This window comes from Pteropus alecto, unplaced genomic scaffold (genome assembly GCF_000325575.1).
Source record: "Pteropus alecto unplaced genomic scaffold, ASM32557v1 scaffold88, whole genome shotgun sequence".
NCBI classification, from domain to species: Eukaryota; Metazoa; Chordata; class Mammalia; order Chiroptera; family Pteropodidae; genus Pteropus; species Pteropus alecto.
The window spans coordinates 9,140,969-9,158,067 of record NW_006494611.1 but is presented as its reverse complement, the minus strand read 5'-3'; the positions used below and the strand labels follow the sequence as shown (position 1 = coordinate 9,158,067).

General features: G+C 44.3%; 2 protein-coding genes across 2 annotated transcripts in view; both read right to left on the bottom strand.

Moving 5' to 3' along the window:
- SEC31B (SEC31 homolog B, COPII coat complex component) overlaps nt 1–11,474 on the bottom strand; it is a 30,684-nt gene extending 19,210 nt beyond the window's left edge. Inside the window, exons 1-5 of the mRNA XM_006925880.3 lie at nt 9,616–11,474; nt 7,026–7,149; nt 6,514–6,637; nt 351–546; nt 56–151 (exon numbers count right to left, since the gene is read on the bottom strand). Of these exons, the coding sequence (XP_006925942.1) occupies nt 56–151; nt 351–546; nt 6,514–6,637; nt 7,026–7,104 (495 nt within the window). The 5' untranslated portion in view covers nt 7,105–7,149; nt 9,616–11,474. The remainder of the gene's footprint in view (nt 1–55; nt 152–350; nt 547–6,513; nt 6,638–7,025; nt 7,150–9,615) is intronic.
- Nucleotides 11,475–12,333: 859 nt separating this feature from the next.
- NDUFB8 (NADH:ubiquinone oxidoreductase subunit B8) lies at nt 12,334–17,092 on the bottom strand. Its single transcript, XM_006925879.3, has 5 exons — nt 16,933–17,092; nt 16,555–16,681; nt 15,181–15,280; nt 14,604–14,759; nt 12,334–12,516 (listed from the first exon to the last, which is right to left on the bottom strand). Exons 1-5 carry the CDS (start codon nt 17,015–17,017, stop codon nt 12,424–12,426), a joined length of 561 nt encoding a protein of 186 aa, XP_006925941.2. The 5' UTR covers nt 17,018–17,092; the 3' UTR covers nt 12,334–12,423.
- Between the last annotated feature and the right edge of the window lie 7 nt (nt 17,093–17,099).

Genomic DNA, 17,099 nt, shown 5'->3' with positions numbered 1-17,099 from the left:
TTCCCTGGGAAAATCAGCTGGACACTCTAAGCAGCAGCCCCGGGAGCCTCCTTACCTGTGACTTGTATCCTAGGGTCATTGGTACACTCAGGTTATTCAAATCCCAAATGAAGATTTCAGAATCATTGGCTCCTGAGGCCAGGAGGTTGCCCTGTATGAAGAACACACCAACCCAGGAAAATATGAGAGCAGGAGAGGGGGAAAGAGACCCATATATAGGGCTGCCAAAGCCCATCCTGTAACAGCCTGGGAAGGACTCAGAGTTATAGACTGGAGGTCATGAGTGAATGCTTCCATTCAGATCTCCTGCTCTATGGCTTGGCTATGTCTGACCAACTGAAATGTAGTACCTGGAAAGGATTAAAGTCGAGGGCTCTGACAGCCCCTGTGTGCTTCTGCCTCTGGGCAATCACAGGATCCTTTCCCGAAGACAGGATGTGGGTCACATTGTATAAAGTAAGCATGCCATTGTCCCCGCCGCCTGCAATAACCCCGGAGCCTTCCAGAAGCCCACTGCCAAAGTTCCCCCAGATCAGCTTGTGAAACCTACAAAGAGGAGGAACTAGTATCAGCACCAACTCAGGTCAATGTCAGTAAGCAGAGGGTGGGCATCTTTGTCAGCCTCTGCCATTATGCAGGCAGGCATCCCTACCCCTAGCTGGGGACTACCTCCCTCATTTCCCAGACACAGATATCCTCTGCCTGGTCTTGTCCTTCCTCTGAAAAAAATATTCCATCTGTGTTACACTAGAAGCCAGGAGGCCACCGACTCAAGAGTTTTGTGGGAATGCCTTTTTTTAAAGTTAATATTATTGGGGTTATATAGGCCTAGTGATAAATACTTCAAATAGATTATTTCATCTAATCCTCACGACTCAAATAACAACTAACACTTACTGAATACTTATGTATCAGGCACTGTTTTAAGTGCTTGGCATGTATCAGCTGATTTACTATTCAACTATCCCATAAAGTGTTACTATTAATTCCACTTTCAGTTGAGGAAACTGAGGCACAGAGAAATTATGAAACTTCTGTATATATAGCTAGTAATTTTATCACCATTTGACAACTAGGAAATGACAGAATCAAGGTTCAAAGTCAGGCCCATTTTATTTTAGAGCCTGAGCTCAATCATCATTGAATACTGTCCTCTGTTTAGAGGAAGATCCAAACTTTTCTGTACCTGACTAGAAGCAGGTTCTCTAGATAAACAATTGCTGTCCCCTCTTCCCTCACAAACTGAAAGTGAGAAAAGACCCAAGGACCTCTCTACCCCATGCCTCTCCCACGTGGCTGGCCCACTGGAACTGCTACATGGCTGTAATGGGCCATCCCTAGAGACGAAGAAGCATGAACACATTGCTTAGGAAACACTTGTCTGGCTTTCTGAACACATTGCTTAGGAAACACTTGTCTGGCTTTCTGAGAATGCTTCTAACAAGATAATGTCAATGTTCTATGCATAAAGGAAAAAGATGGACCCCCCCCCCGGGCCCCCTACAGAGAAGTGTGGGTCCTCTGCAAAGCCTATAGAGAAGGTCTGTGAAATCCCCAAAGCCTCATAGGTGGTCTGTCCTCCATTTCACAGCTGCTAGCCAAGAATATTTCCACAACCCTTCACAGACGCCAGATTTCACATCGAATGATGTCCTAAGATTCCCCAACTGAACTGAAATGTTCCCACACCCTAGGAACAATCAACAAAGAAATCGAGTGGGGTGACCAGGCAGGAACCTATTTGACTGGTCAGCAGAGCAAAACCAATCTGTCAGAAGTAAAGAGCTGAGCACCAGTTCAGACCAGGTCAGCATCTGAAGCAAACCAGCAGAGCTGACACAAATGGTAGCTCTAGAGCTACTGTCAGAAAGGCTATGTTTTCTGAAGTTGTGCTGATCTTAATAGAGCAGAAGAATGTATACCATACTGGCTCAAGAGGCTGCCATAGCATCCTGGGGCTAGAGGTCAGCGTGGGCAGAGGACATGTCAACAGAGTGGCTAAGAGAAGTCCATAATAGGTCACACAGGAAGCAGAGGGAGGTATGGCCAGTGAAAAACTCACACGGAAATGGTAGAATAGGTGCAGTGATCTCAGTACGGACAGAACACATGAGATACAGACTAGAGTAAAAGGTACCTGAGACCTCAAGGCGGTGCAAGGGAGGTGGGGGAGGTCACTAAAGGGTTTGAGAAGAGGGCCCAGTAACTTTAGAGTTGCCTAAATGCAGAACACAGAGTGTGGCAAAATGATTTTCTTTCTGTAAACATGTAAAAAGTACATTTGTATTGTTAGCCGCTTGTGAGGGTGACGCTGGAGCCTAAATAGGATGAGATACAGAATACCTGGGAGAGTGGGAATACCTGGGACAAGTCAAGCAAGGACGGAAGAACTTGATTATTCAGTGAACTCAAGGCGTGTCAATCATTTCTGCTCTGCAAATGGACAGGAGACAAGAGATAGGGGTGTGTGTGTGTGTGTGTGTAAGTACGTGTGTAGAGAAGAGAGCACTCTTGAGCATGTGAACAAATGTGACAAAATGTTAACAACTGATGAATCTAAGTGAAGGTATATGATTGTTCATTGTACTATTCTGCAACTTTTCTATGTTTGAATAGTTTAAAAATAAAGAGTTTTTTAAAGGTGGCCTTTGGCCTGAAAATACAAAATAAGAGATTTAAGGGGAAGGTATAGGGAGAAGAATTTGTATGAGAAGGTGGAAACTTTCAAAACATAAGAATACGAATGGAGTTCTCTGCTAAGAAGTTTCCAGGATAATGATGACAACGGATGGAGACAATATGACAGCCAGCACAGAATGATGGGTGGCACCTAAATAAAAAATAAGTTCTTTGAGTCCTACCCTGACCTTGTAAAGCAGAATTTCCAGAGACAGGTCCTCAGAATCTACATTTTTAATTAGACTCTCCAGGTAACTCTTAACAAGCAGCCTAGGTTGAGAACCACTGTACTAGATATATCAGACTGCATACCAGCCTAAACAATCGAGGAAGATGTTGAATTCATAAAGAAGGAACCAGCCCAAACAACCAGCTATGCTTCAGGCAAAAAGTAAAAGGCAAGGCTAAAGAGAATAAACTAAGGCCTGTGAGATCAGAAGGTCATACCAGCTAAGATCATCTGAGGCCAAGCTTTAGCTACCTTATGATTAAGTATGATGTGCTGTATAAATTCTTGCTCCCGTAATTTATGTACTGCTCTTATATTTTGCTTTCACTTGCTTAGAAAGGTTCCCTTTGAAAAATCCCAGCCTTCTGCTGATGAGCTAAAGTGGAATAAGTTTTGTCCACCTCCAGAGCAAAATAGCCGAGGAACTCCAAGTTTCCTGAAGTCACAGAGCAGTGAAGGCGGTGCTCCGAACTGAAGAATGAAGACAGTGGAGTAGAGCAATGGCTGTTTGAGAGAGCTACTTTTCTTAATGCATCGTAGGCACCAGACCACTAAGTGCCTACTATATATCTCAAATTTACAGCAGAGAAAACGGGGCCAGAGAAGTTAAATAACATGCCCAAGAGGACAGTATATGTCCAACAGCAAAGCCCATGTTCCTTCTACTCTCACATCTTCTAGAGAAGGCAAATCTTGGAAACAGGAAAACTAAGAGAAATACACAAAGTGATCTTTTTCTGTTTGGTGTTATCCCTTAAACAGCCACCCAAAGAGAGGTCAAAGGGCTCCCAAAGAAGCTAGAACTGAGATAAAGGTACTGGAAGACAGATCATCTACTTTCTCTATATTATTAGAAAATGAGTCAGACAGATTACAGAGGCCACTCAGAGATCTAGAACCTCAGTGTAGACAGAGGTGGAGAACAGCAGGTCATGTACTGGCCTCTGACATCATTCAAACACAGCAGCTCAATTCAAAAGTCAATACATAAACAATGTATTATTCTCCCAGAAATCTTTCTTCTTGAGTGAGATTCATCTAACAAAGCAAACATCGCTTGCTTCAGTGCACATGCTAATCCATATTGATTCTGATTGCATCCAGGGACATTTATCCATGCACTCTGTTTAGTCTATTCACAGATTTAGGCTGTCCCTTATCTATACCTATGCCAGTGTTTCAGAATATTTCTCTTTCAGTCAGGTATTTCTAAAAAGATATTTCTCTGATGCATCATGGATTGAAGAGATCTTCAGGATTCAAATGTGGTTGAGGCATGGGCCCGGTGAAAACGTCAGGCAAAGGAAAGGGGAAGATTTTGAAAAGTATGTTTAGTTAATAATGAAGAGACACAGGAAAGAGTTTTTTAAAAAATAAAGAGAAAGGACAGAGACTGAGCTAGAAAATGAAAGGGAAGGAGAGACTGAACATATTTGAATTCAAGCTCAGCAAGTTCTTAGAAATTGTCTGGTACAATCTCTTCCTTATACATAAGTGAGGAAACCTAAGACCACTGACAAAGTCACATAGCTTAGTCAAGGCTGCAATCCAACATAACTGTGCTTTCCAGTAAACCATGCAGTAGATGACATGGGAAAGAAAGGAAAAGCAAAGCAAGCGAGCACAAAGCAAAAAATGAGTAGCCCTCTTCCTACTCTGATCTTCTTGGTCAATAGACAATGACTTTTGAGTAAGTGACCTAACCCAGGCTGGAACAGAAAGAAGTGGATATCTTAGACCCTGGGGTGTTTAAGATGATTTCTTCATAAAGACATCAACAGGATTGTGTCAAAGGTAATTTCTTAGGTCTTTGGGAATGAGAACCAATCTCTGGAAACAATTACAGAGGTGGAAAAAGAAAGTAGATATGAACACTATCCACAGTGTTAACTGTGCATTTATTTTGGTTATAGCCCTTAAATCCTTGCAGGGTGAGCAGGGTATGAGGTGAAGAGGTGAAGTTCCTGACTCCCACATTCAGCACCAACATTTCGAAAAGGTTCCCTTCAACCAGTTGGCTGCAAAACAAACAGACCATCATCTTTTAAAAGCTCTTAAGGCACCAAGACTAACTGAAGACTATAACTGACTGAAGTGGTAGATAGAATGCTCAGTTTGGTAACACGCAAGTTCCTGATATCATTCATTCATTCATTCATTCAACTAATATTTATTAAGCACCCAATGTCAGGCATTGTTCTAGGTGCTAGAGATACAGCAGTGAATAAAACGGGCAAAAATCTCTGCCCACGTGGATCTCAGGATTCAGTTTCAAGGTTTCTTAGACAATTATATTGCCTCATTTTCAGAAACTCAGCCCTAAGGAGTCACTACTGTGCTGAAGCTGCTGCTTAGCTGGTCAAGTATAAGAGCCATTGCCCACTGCCCCTTTTCTTATCTCCAAGAGTATAAACACTATTGAATTAGCTCACCCCTTTCAGGGGCCCTTTCTGAAATGCTAAGAATATCTCATCATTATTGGTAAACCCTCAAGTGCCTGCTCTTCAAAAGGTGCAGGTACGAGAAATGCAAAGAGATGTAAAAAACTGCAAAATAAGAGTACTGTCATAAAGTAATATACAGCTCAAGAAAAAGACAACAATAACTAATCTTTCGTTATTAGATTAAACCATGAAAAGAAAGAAGAGGTTCTTCTATAAAACTATCTTAACTAATCTCTCAGATGGACCCAAAAATGCACGAGAGAACATTCTAAACCAGTAATCTCTAAAGTGAGATAGGCAAGATAATTCTCTGGGCTGTAAGATTTACATTTTTAATTTTAAAAAAAGACATAAATTGAACTTTATTAATAAATGTAATAAATGTATATTATTTATGATGAATCTATAACTTGAGTATAGTTATTCACATTTTTCATGATGGTAAAAAGAATTTGGAGACCCTTGCTTCAGACTGTAAGCCTCGTCTTTACAAAACTTATAAAAGAGCAGTCGAATAATAGAAAGAAGGTAGGCTTTGGAGTTAGGCTGAGACTTAAATCCTAGCTTCTCGGAGTTTTGGTTCCCTCCTATATGAAATGGGAATAATGGTATTTATTGCTTAGGCTCATTTTGAGGAATGAATGAGATATAAAGAGCCCCTAAGATAGTTCCTGGCATGTTTACATGTGCTCGGTGAATGCTAGTAAGTGAATGCCAGCCCTGTAAGCCTGCCAGAACCATGAAATCCATGAGTACCCAATCGGCCCCTGACGGCCGTGAGAAGAGGATCATTCATTCTCCTCTTGCTGGCAGAAAAGGGGGATATTGTGCAAGGTTCTTATCTTCGCAAGAGCCATGCGAGGAAGGAGTCAATACATCTTGGTTCAGAGAGATCAGATAGTCATGGGTCCAGGCTTATGTGAGGCAACTCTATCACATGATTCCATCTGCTGCTGCTGCTGCTCACCAGAAGAGACAGGGTGCTTCTAAAATCCTTTTGCAAAATAAACCCAGAGTTAACTTTTCTCCAATGTGGTGAAGGGCTTTCTCCCCTCACTTGTCTCCTCATGAGCCCTGAGAGGCACACACTACTACAGGATCCCCACCAGGGTCTGTATCAGGATCTGCCCTGCATACCCATCAGCAATTCAGATATAGTACCTGCTTGAGGCAGAAAGGACTCCTTTGTGTTTCAAGTTCAAAGAGGGGTCCCTGAAATCAACCTCAAAGATTTCCAATGCGCCATTTGTGCTAAAGGAGGCATCTAGCTGCTGGGCAGATGTTCCTAGGCACAAGAAAAGTCAAGAAGAGGCAGCAAATGAGCAATAATATATGCATAGATTTGGGGTTAGGGTATACCCAGTCCTCTCCTGTTCCTCTCCTTAACCCTAACCATTTAGGGAGTGGAGAGGAGGAGGAACAGGAGAGGACTGGGTAATCCCTTCTTCAAATGGTAACTGCAAAGAAGCATGAGTTGCCTAGCCTTAAACTCTAGCCCAAGGCCTCCCCCAAGCAGCAAAAACACCTAATATTCCCCTTGTTTATGCTGTGAGCCAGTCCCACCCTTCCATGATTCTAAAGCTTTCTCTGATGCTCAATAAAACATTCTGGATACTAAGTCTCCCCTCGATCTATGTACTTCCACTGCAATCTAGTCCACAGAATCGCCATACCTGTAGCCAGATACACAGGGTGCTGACTAGCTGGGCTCCACACTTGAACTGCTGGCCTCTCAAGTTCCTTCAGCTTCATGGTCTGCCCTGTAGGTGGCAGAAAACTGACATGGCCCTCAACTCACTGAAAATAGAAACGGCAAGCTTAAGGGCCAGATCCAGGGAGCACCCGTGGACACGAGATCTTGTTTCTCTCTCCCCATCACAGGATAGGGCATCTCAGGGCAACATAGGGTGACAAGTACATGACCATCTGCAGAACTGTAAGGACAGTTCATTTACCCAGTTACTGAAATCTAATGCTTTAAATCCAAAAAGATACTCAACCACAAGGGATACCACAGACCCCATGGTTATAACCATCAAATCAGATATCTTTAAGTGACCTTATCAATTCCTTTGGCTTTCAATATTATCAATAAGCTGATGACTCCCAAATTTATATAACCATACAAATCTCCCCTCTGAGCTCTGAGTTCTTATATAGAACTGCTAATCAAATGTTTCCACTTAGATATAGCAAAGATACCTAAAAGTTAGTCTATCTAAAATGAAATTATTCTACATCTCCTCCCCGCAAATCTGTTCTTCCTCAAATTTTCATCTCAATAAATGGTACCACTATTCACCCAACTACTCAACTGAGAAACCTGAAAATCACTCTTGTTCCTTCCTTCTCTTACTCCCTTTTCATCTATCATTAAGTCTTCCAGATTTTATATCCAAAATGTATCTGAATCTGTCTACTTTTCTCTACCACCACTGCCATTCTATTTGAAGATCCCATCATCTCTCACCTGGATTACTACAATAATCTTTCAATTGGTCATCTCCCTGCTACTTATACCCAATTCATTCTCTACACAGCAGCAGGAGTGAACTTTTAAAATCAAAAATAGATTTTTGACATTCTATGCTTAAAATCTCTCAATGGCTTCTATCATACTCAAAATTCAAACCCTTTATTATGGCCCTGCTCAAAGGCTCCAGTCTATAACTTCAAGTTCATCTCCTGCTACTTTCCCCTTTATTCACGGTGCTTCAGCTGCATTAGCCTTTTTGTATTTCCTGCTTTTCCCTATCTTACAGCTTTTATAAATTGTTTCTTATACTTTGAATACTCTTCCTTTCAATCTCTGTATGACTGATTCCTTATGACAGCTTTCTGGGCTCAGCTTCTCACCTCAAAGAGGTGAGCCACCTAATCAAAAACAGCCTCAATTTTTTTTCTTCATAGCGATTCATAATTACATGTTTATTTATATTTATATTGTTAGTCTCATACATAAAGTAAACACCATGAGAGCTAGCACCGTGTCTTTGTTCACCGTATTATAACTGGTGCCAGAACAATGTCTGGCACATAGTGCTTGATAACATTTGCTGAAAAAATGCAGGCCTCCCTTTTAACTCCGTAGTTTCCAACCCAATTCTAACGCATATTCAAGGTTTGCTAGCCCATATCCCAACGGGCTAGCAAAGTGGCAAAAAAAAAAAAAAGTTTTTTAAAAAGGAAGTAACATTGAACTTGAGAGAGGAAACTTGGAACCCACTAAGACCTGCCTGAGCAAGCTACAGGCAGGTTACTTTCAACCTACGAAAACAGGAGATAAGTATTAACCTCTAATGTACTTTCCAGCTTGAAGAAAGCTTAAGACTGTCAATTTAGGCAAGATTTCCAGGAGAGCCTCTAAACACTGGAGGCTCCATAAGGTGCCTTCTGACAGTATCATACTACGTATCACAGTTACCAGTGCCACCTGCTGGTCAAAGCCATTTTCACGTTTCTGGGGGAAAATGCCTTAAAATTAGGAGTTGAGATTAGCACTGTGCACTTCCATGCCTATCTCATTTAATTTTCACAATGGTTCTATGCGGTAAATACTATTATCATCGTCATTTTAAAAGAAGAAAACTGGCTAGGTCAAGATGCGAGCCCCTATCGGCCTCCAGAGCCCAGGGCTTTTAAGCATTACGCTAGTCTAAACTAGACTCCATAAAGCGTTTAAATCCGAACAGTCTAGCCTCTGGGAAGATGGGCTTTTAATCTACTTTGTTCAGAGACCACTGTTCATACAAAAAGCCCCCGCTTGGGGTCCGAATGGGCAGAAGCCGGGTTGTTGAAGGTAGGAGAGCAATGACCATTGAAGAGCTGGCTGAACAGACTCTTGCAGTGATGGAAGGCACCAGTTACCCTTAGCACTCCGGTCCCTGTGGGCAGAGGTCAGCAGAGCTTCTCTCCGGCTTTCCCCAGAGCGCGGCGCACAAGGGTCAGTCATGACAAGCCTTCTCGCTCTGGCAGGGAGCACATACTTGGAGCGAGCTACCAGGACAGGGCATGTCAGGGCCCAGGGTGGGCGGTAAGGCACGATGGCAGCGCTGAAGAGGGAGCCGGGCGCGGCAGGGAGAGTAGAGCCGGGTACAATTCGAGGGCGGGCGCAATGTGGACCTCGAGCCGGAGCCTGGGGCGGGCCGGGGTCTCCGGCGGAGGGCGAGCTCCCCGCGGCGCTCTCCCAAGGAAGGAGCGGCGTTCCGGCTCCCCAGCACGATCTCCGCTATCAGGGGCCCCAGACAGGCAGGGAAAACCAACCTGCCGGGAGAGCCCAGGCCAGGCCAGGGGTCAGGCGCAGCGAGCTAGGGCCACTCTTCACAAAGGGCTTCTGAGCATAGCTGGGTGCTGCGGACGGCGGCTGTGCAGGGCCAAAAGTAGTCCTGACCCGCAGGGCATCGCGGCCACGCGTGCCCCGAAGCGCAGGGCGGAGGACCCAGCCCACCCACGGAGAGGATATAATAGGATTATATTTAATGGGTCTCCCTCACCTGTCCAGTGATTGCGCAGTTCTGCCACAGCCGGTCAGATCCTGCCACCAGTAAATTCTGGTTTATTCAATTTGAGCTAGGCTCCGGGGGCAGCCTCTGAAAAGGGAAATACTAATTCATTATCTACTTATTGAAGCGGAGAAAACCCAGCCCCAGCTCCAGGAGCTCTCAATAGAACCCTAATTGAAAAGGTAAAAAGCAATCGAGGCCATTAATAGCGGTGAGTGTCACACTGCAGCCCAGCAAGTGGTGCCCAAAACTATTGGTTGAACTAATTAAGGGCTATAGGTGTGCGGATGGTGAGGTACCAGGGGCTTCCTGGAAAGTTTTGGGTACATGAGACTGGTGTTATATCTTGGAGCTGCAAGATAGCTGATATCCTAGCAAGAGGAAGGGCCAAAACCGGCTTATAGCCACCTTGCCACTTTTCATAACCATGAATGAAAAGAGGCTATGGATAGGCCTTGATACAGATTGTGGAATACCAATTCAACTCGGAGGTAATTGGGAGTTACTGAAAATTATGGGTAGGGATGCAATAAAATGTATTTTGATACTAGCTCTATGGCTCCCCTTAGAGAGAAGCTGGAGGCAAGGACTCAGATTAGGAGACTAATAGAACAATCCAGGTACCAGGTGACAAAAGCCTGGATTAATATAGTGGCAATGTTTGCAAAGTAAAACTGGACAGGCTTTTGTGACTGATAGAGGAGTTGGAGGGAATGTTAAAGATCATATATATTTATGTCAAGAGAATTATGGCATTTCCAAATAAAAATGGCCTGTAGGCAGCTGAAGATCTTAGACTAAAGTTATTTGATTCAACTTTCATATAATGCATCAATTCTACCATATTCCTGATATCTTCCAAAGACGGTGAGCTGTTACCTTATGACGGCGTCCCAAGTCACTGTGACAATTCCTTTCACTTGGACTTGGGAGTTTCCAAGTATCAACAGAAGACAATTTAGGGCGTTGTCTGTGCCTCCCCACTCTACTAAGTATTTCTTGAACTTCTTAGCACAAGTGGATGAGACCTGAGGGAAAGTCAACAGGGTTGAAAACTGAACCTTTGGCAACACCTCAAATAAGAGAATAAGGCAGAAGTGTCACCGATGGAGTGATAGCTCTGAAAGAAATTTGAACCAAAGGCATAAGGTCACTTTCAAGCGGGACATTTTTTTTAAGTGCACTCTTCTCACAGTTCACACATCTCACGAAATTCTTTTCGCCTTATAACTGCCAATCTCTTCTTCTAGGTAACTACTTGAAGGCAACTATTTTATCTTGTTCAACTTTATATCCCTAGGGCCTTTCAGTGTCTGATATATACGAGGCACACAGATGTTTGTTAAATGATAACCAAATGCCCTAAAGGACAGAGAATGAAGACATATAAAAAGCTAGTGGAGATTTTCAGTGAGGCATTTCAGAAGTACCCACTCCCTGATCTCCTAAGTCTTTCACTGCCTGGACAACCACTACAGGATCCCTTATCTCAGGGATCCCCGACCCCCAGACTATGGACCGGTACCAGTCCATGGCCTGTCAGGAACTGGGCTACATAGCAGGAAGTGAGCGGTGGGCAAGCAAGCGAAACATCATTTGTATTTTCAGCTGCTCCCCAGCGCTAGCATCACTGCCTCAGCTCTACCTCAGATCATCAGGCATTAGATTCTCATAGGAAGCACTGGTCCCTAGTACCAGAATGGTTGGGAAATGCTGCCTTATCTAACTTGAACAGACTTGCTTCTATAGATCATATTGAATGTATGCTTTATGGGTCAGGTTTTCAGGAAATATTGATTGTAATTTAAGAAAATGTCCCCAAAGGGAAGAAGAGAATATAAGTTGGTTCACTTAAAAACAAATGCAGAGATAGGATCCTCGAATATATGAATTTCTTCTAAGGCTGTTATAGGAGCTCAGATGAATCCTTAAGGTAACATAAGCCATGCATAGGTTGAATAATAACTGAATGAACTGTCCTCTAATTCATAAATATAGGTTATGTTGGCTTATAAGAAGCTAGGATTCAGAAGTTGCTTTGAAATAATACATATTCTTATGAGAGAAATAGGACGAGGCAGTCACAGCCCTAGGCCAGTCCAAAATACACTTGAAACATGTTAGAGTACAATTCTTTCCCAATTTTTTTCAAGTTTTTTTTAAAGTTAATTATTATTAAAGCTTTTTATGGGAAATAAATCTTGTTCCAACTTGGGAAGTCAGGAACAGCTTCCACCTTCCTCAACCCTGTAAGTGGGAAAAGGAGCTAAACTCACCCACCTGCTGCACAAATGGAACCCTTAACTCCCTTCGTAGCCCCAGCAAACTAACAAATTAACATCTTCCTGGGCTTAACTTCCCCCACCCTCCCATACTTCCAATCTAGAGTGGGGTGGGGCTTACAGACAGCAGGCACAAAAAAGAGAAAAGAATGAGGTTCCTCTTGGCAGTGGCTATTCCCAGGGAAATGAGGCACAGACACCACAGCACTAGGTTTTATTAGGGATTTCATTAATGTTAAATCTGTAGGAATGAGGGAGTCAGTCGGGAGCACAAAGCCCATGAAGCCTCAGATTTCATAGTGAACCACTGGCTCAGGTTCTTTGGTGGGATCGCCGCCTCGTTCCAGGTACAGATTATTATAAGGGTACTGCTTTGGCCCCTAAGGAAAAAACACAGGTCAGCAACAACATACATCCAGCCAATACCTAGCTAGCCCCTCGCCCCCAAGTTAAAAGTCACGCATAGTAAATGGGTATGCAGTAGCCTCTGGTCAGACTCAGCTGGGCTGGAATAGCAGGAAGAGCACTCCTTTTCCCAGATCAGCCAGCCCAAGGCTGAGAGAAAGCCTAGATTGTAAGAGAAGTGGTGCCTACACTGTGTGTGTGTGTGTGTGTGTGTGTGAGAGAGAGAGAGAGAGAGAGAGGTAGAGAGAGAGAGAGAGAGACACACACACACACACACACACACACACACACACACGGAGGGAGGGAAAGGGGGAGAGGGAGGGAGGGAAAGGGGGAGAGGGAGAGAGCGAGTGTGCGCATGCATGAGGAAGAGCTTTCTAAATGAGACGATGCATCCATCCATCCCACTCTCTCTCGGGGTCGAGACAGACTCAATCTCCTTTAAGTCACTCAGCCTCTAATGGTTCCACCACTAAAGTGGCCTAGCAAATGAGGCGTGCAGGAGCAGCAGTGGGGGAAAGCACAGAGGAGACACGGCTGGGACGTGCTTTAGGGGCTGCTGGCTTTACCAACAAACAGCTGTCAGAGAACACAGCTCAAGGGGAGGAGAAAAGGGTGATGTGCTTACAGAACTGAAAAATGGAAGAGCCACACTGTGTTTCTTGCTCTCCTGAAGTGAAGTTAGTGCTCACACCAGCCTTCCATGCACTCTCCAGCCTGGGGCCCCTGGGGCTTGCAGGAAGGCTCGTGTCAGTGCACACAGACATACCAGCTACCATCAGGACATTGATTATCTCTGCAGAGGTAGCACTGAGCAGCCAACTGCAAACACAGCAGCCTCCCTGCTTTCAGTTCCTTTCTTTACAATCTATCCTGTAGACTACTCCTAGATTAATCTTTCTAAAAACCTAGCTTTCATTACGCCGTTCTTCAGTTCAAAAATCCAGCATGGCTCCCAGCTCCCTATAGGCAGACTAAGTCATCACTGTATCCCCAAACCTTAGCATGGTCTGTACCTGGTACATGTAGGGGCTTCATAAATATTCGTTGAATTAATTCATTACTATACCACTAAGTCCAAATTCATCAGCCATTGAGTAAAAGCTGCCCAACCTAACCGATCAATGCACCTCACAATAATTTTTAATACAGCAATCCACATCTGATTTTCCAGGACATCAGAATTCCCTGGGAATTTGTTAAATATTTACTCTAGAACACCACTGTGGAGCTATTGAATTAGGCTATCCAGGAAGTGGAGCCCAAGAATCTAAATCTTTAGCAGCTCTCCAGGTAACTAGTTATCTAGGATCTCCTTTATATGCTTGTTCCGCTCCAGCTAACTCACTCTTCTTTTCCTTCCTTCATTGTTTTCTCTTGCCCTAAATGTTCTCTCCAACTTCTCCCCGCTATCCAGAGTCTATATATATTTTTAGCATCTAGCATAACCCTTCTTCTTAACACTTCATATCCCTTAACACATACATTCACCACACACATAAATACACAAAAAACTGTGCCAAATTCCTATATATCTATTCAAATGTTGCTCATCATGTCATTTATCTAAATTTTCTTATCTAAATTCAATTTCCTTGGAGCCAGATAGTATTTTTTCTGACATTTACATCCTCCAAAATGTAATTGTCTATATTTACTGTAGTAAACACTTAATTGCTTTCAGTACCCCACAGAAAGCACACTTCACTCCTCCAAAAAGGATAAGGCTTCAGCTCTAGGTTCCATAACTCTACCTTGAAAGATCACTTGATGAAATATAGTTGGTAAGTACAGTCCCCTAATGGCAACTCTGAGAGACTAGCTGGCTTCCGTGTTCTCATCCCTCCCCGAGTCCTAAACTGTTTCTTCTCACTCAGACTGATCCAAGATGTAGGCATGGAGCAGTGCCCTGGTTCTTGTGTCAGGCCAATGTGTAAGGCCCTCTATAGGCCTTACCAGAAGCCAAGTTTGGTATTGGCTGGATCTCTAATCCAGAGACTTCATTTCCCCAGGAGATGGGGCTAAGTAAATACACCTAAGGGAGCACTTCTCAGATACTCACCACAGGCTGGTAGGAGGGGTAAGCCTCCCCGACCCAAAACATGAACAGCATGAAGGCCACGAAGCCGAAGAGGTGCTTACACATGAGATTCCATGAAACAGGTGTGGGGGAGGTGTCTACACGGTTCCTGATATACATGTCTAGGTCCCAATGAATCTGAAGCAGAAAGGCAGATAACTGTCACATACAGTTCTTCCTGCAAAAGGCAGGCAATCCAGAGTGATCAGAGCCTGATAGAAGGCTTGAGAAAGGCATTCTACTGCCCTGGGCAACATTCTGAGGGCCAAGCTTGAGATACTCTGGCCCAAGGACTAGATGCTAGCTTATGTCTAGGTTCTGCTGACCAGAGATAGCTCAATCATGGACATTTACAACATTCACAATACAGAACTTGTTTATTCTTAGAAGTCTCATTTCACATGCCACACATGGAACCTCAGATCTCAGATCACTGGATTCTTCTTTCAGCAGAAAACCTTAGTGTTACTTGGATAGAGAGGTGCTATTTAAGCTAAAGAATTCCCACGAAGACATTAGCAAGAAGGAAGGAAGGTTAAATGGGATATGGTTCTCTCACCGGTTCACCCCAGTTCAATCTCAGATCTGGATGGTCCCAGTCATACCATGGATCCCTCTCATGCTGTGAGCGGGCTGGGAGCTTCGGATAGTCGCCGTACCTGAGAGACAGCAAGAACTTCTAAAAGGGGCTCTGAGTGTCATTCAGACAATTCAGAACCTCCACATCTCAAAGATAAGAAACCAAATGACAAAGATAACTGCCTCACCTAAGGATAGAGGAACTGACTTTCAAATCAAGGTCTCAATTTGTAGTCACTAAGCATAGAGCTAACCACAGAAGTCCAAATTGTAATTAAAAGTTCATGTCAAACTCTGAAACATAACACATATAAGCTTTTACCTTTTTTTCCAAAAAGAAACAAAAGTCACTGTGTCACAGTGTGAATGTTAGAAGGGAATTTAGCTACCAATCACACTGATTCCCTCGTTGGACAGAAAATGAAACTGAAGCTTAGTATCTGAACCCAAGGTCACTAGCTAACTGGAATACAAACAAAAAGGGTACAGATTAGAAAAGTATTCTTCTCATAGCATGTGTTCCTCAACCACCGAGTTGGCCTACATCTCCGTGTGTCAAACCTCATGGAACTTCTTGCTAAGCTGGGTCTTCCCCAACAAATCCAGGTTCAACTTATACAGACTGCTCCTGAGGTTGCTCTGTTCCACAACACGATAAAAGACAGGAAATGATTACAACTAGACGCATGTCACAGAAACTGATTGGAAAATGAGACAAATAGGAGCTGCTGAAACTACAATTGAAAGAGTGATGTTAGGACAGAAAATGAGGGTGATGGTAATCACTTCAGATAGTTAACCACAGAGATGCTACGTGGCTGGGGTGGGAGGTGCATAACATCAATTGGAGTAAAGGAGCTGGCTGTTTAATCTGCTTTACAATTGCTATGATTTCTACAGCCTCAACAGTAAAGACGTTTAAAAAAAAAAAAAAAAGACACAAATATAGAGTACTCCATCTACAAATAGGGTTCTCATGACAGGAGTCCCGCTCCAGCCTGGTCACATGCCTGGATGACAGCACCTGAGCCCAGCAGATGCTCAATCCAAATGAAACCTTGCACTCTGGATGGAGCCAAGGAAGGTTCCTGCGATTCCGGGGTCCTCGAGGGAACTATTAAAACCTCGCTTCCTCATTTGAGGAAACAGCTTGAGCCAAGGAGAAAATTGAAGTACTCTCTGCTGCAGCTGCTCACCCATCCTCTCCCCCCTCCCTCCACCGAGAAAAGCACCCACACTATTGACGATGATGGGTCACGGGAAGGTTCGGGGGAAAAGATTCAGAATCAAACCAGCTAACCCAGCCGCTTTCTCCCATCACTGCCCAGGTGTGAGCCAACCCGCTGTATCTCACCCCATGCCATCATCCGGGTACGGCTCGTAGTCTTCCACCCGCATATTATATTTCTTGGCGGCGGCAGCCCATTCTTCTGGGGTCTTGGGATAGGGCCCCGGGAGCATGTCCTTGGTAATGTGGGAGGCTAGAGGGCAAATACGACAGGTCAGAAGGGACCCTGTTTCTCTTGCAGCCCCGAAGGTATCAAGCTGCAGTGCCTGCGAAGGCCGGAGGACCCAGCAAGATCCTCCACACGCTTTTCTGGACATACCATCTCCACCTCCGCCCCCAGCCCGGGCACGGCCGCCGCAGTATCCACGATACCCATCCTCTTCCCGACGCACCAACCCTCAGGCATTCCCTTCCTACACTGAGGCCTCGCCCGTTCTCACGGACCTGTTCGTGCACCCAGCGGCACCACGTTCCGGGATGCCCTTTGCAGCCATCGGACTCCCAGGACTCTAGCCCTGGCCGCCGCCATCTTCACCTTCTTCCCGTTTCGCCCCGCACATGCGCAAAGGCCTGCCACGGCGGCTGAGCCGGGCCAAACGCGTCGGAGAAGG

Bases quoted from the DNA above. Each gene is read 5' to 3' on its own strand.
- NDUFB8 (XM_006925879.3), bottom strand. From the start codon at position 17,017: ATGGCGGCGGCCAGGGCTAGAGTCCTGGGAGTCCGATGGCTGCAAAGG. The intron at 16,682-16,932 runs GTCCGTGAGAAC...TTTGCCCTCTAG, and splicing joins GCCGCTGGGTGCACGAACAG to CCTCCCACATTACCAAGGAC. The intron at 14,760-15,180 runs GTGAGAGAACCA...TTTCTGCTTCAG, and splicing joins GATTGAACTGGGGTGAACCG to ATTCATTGGGACCTAGACAT.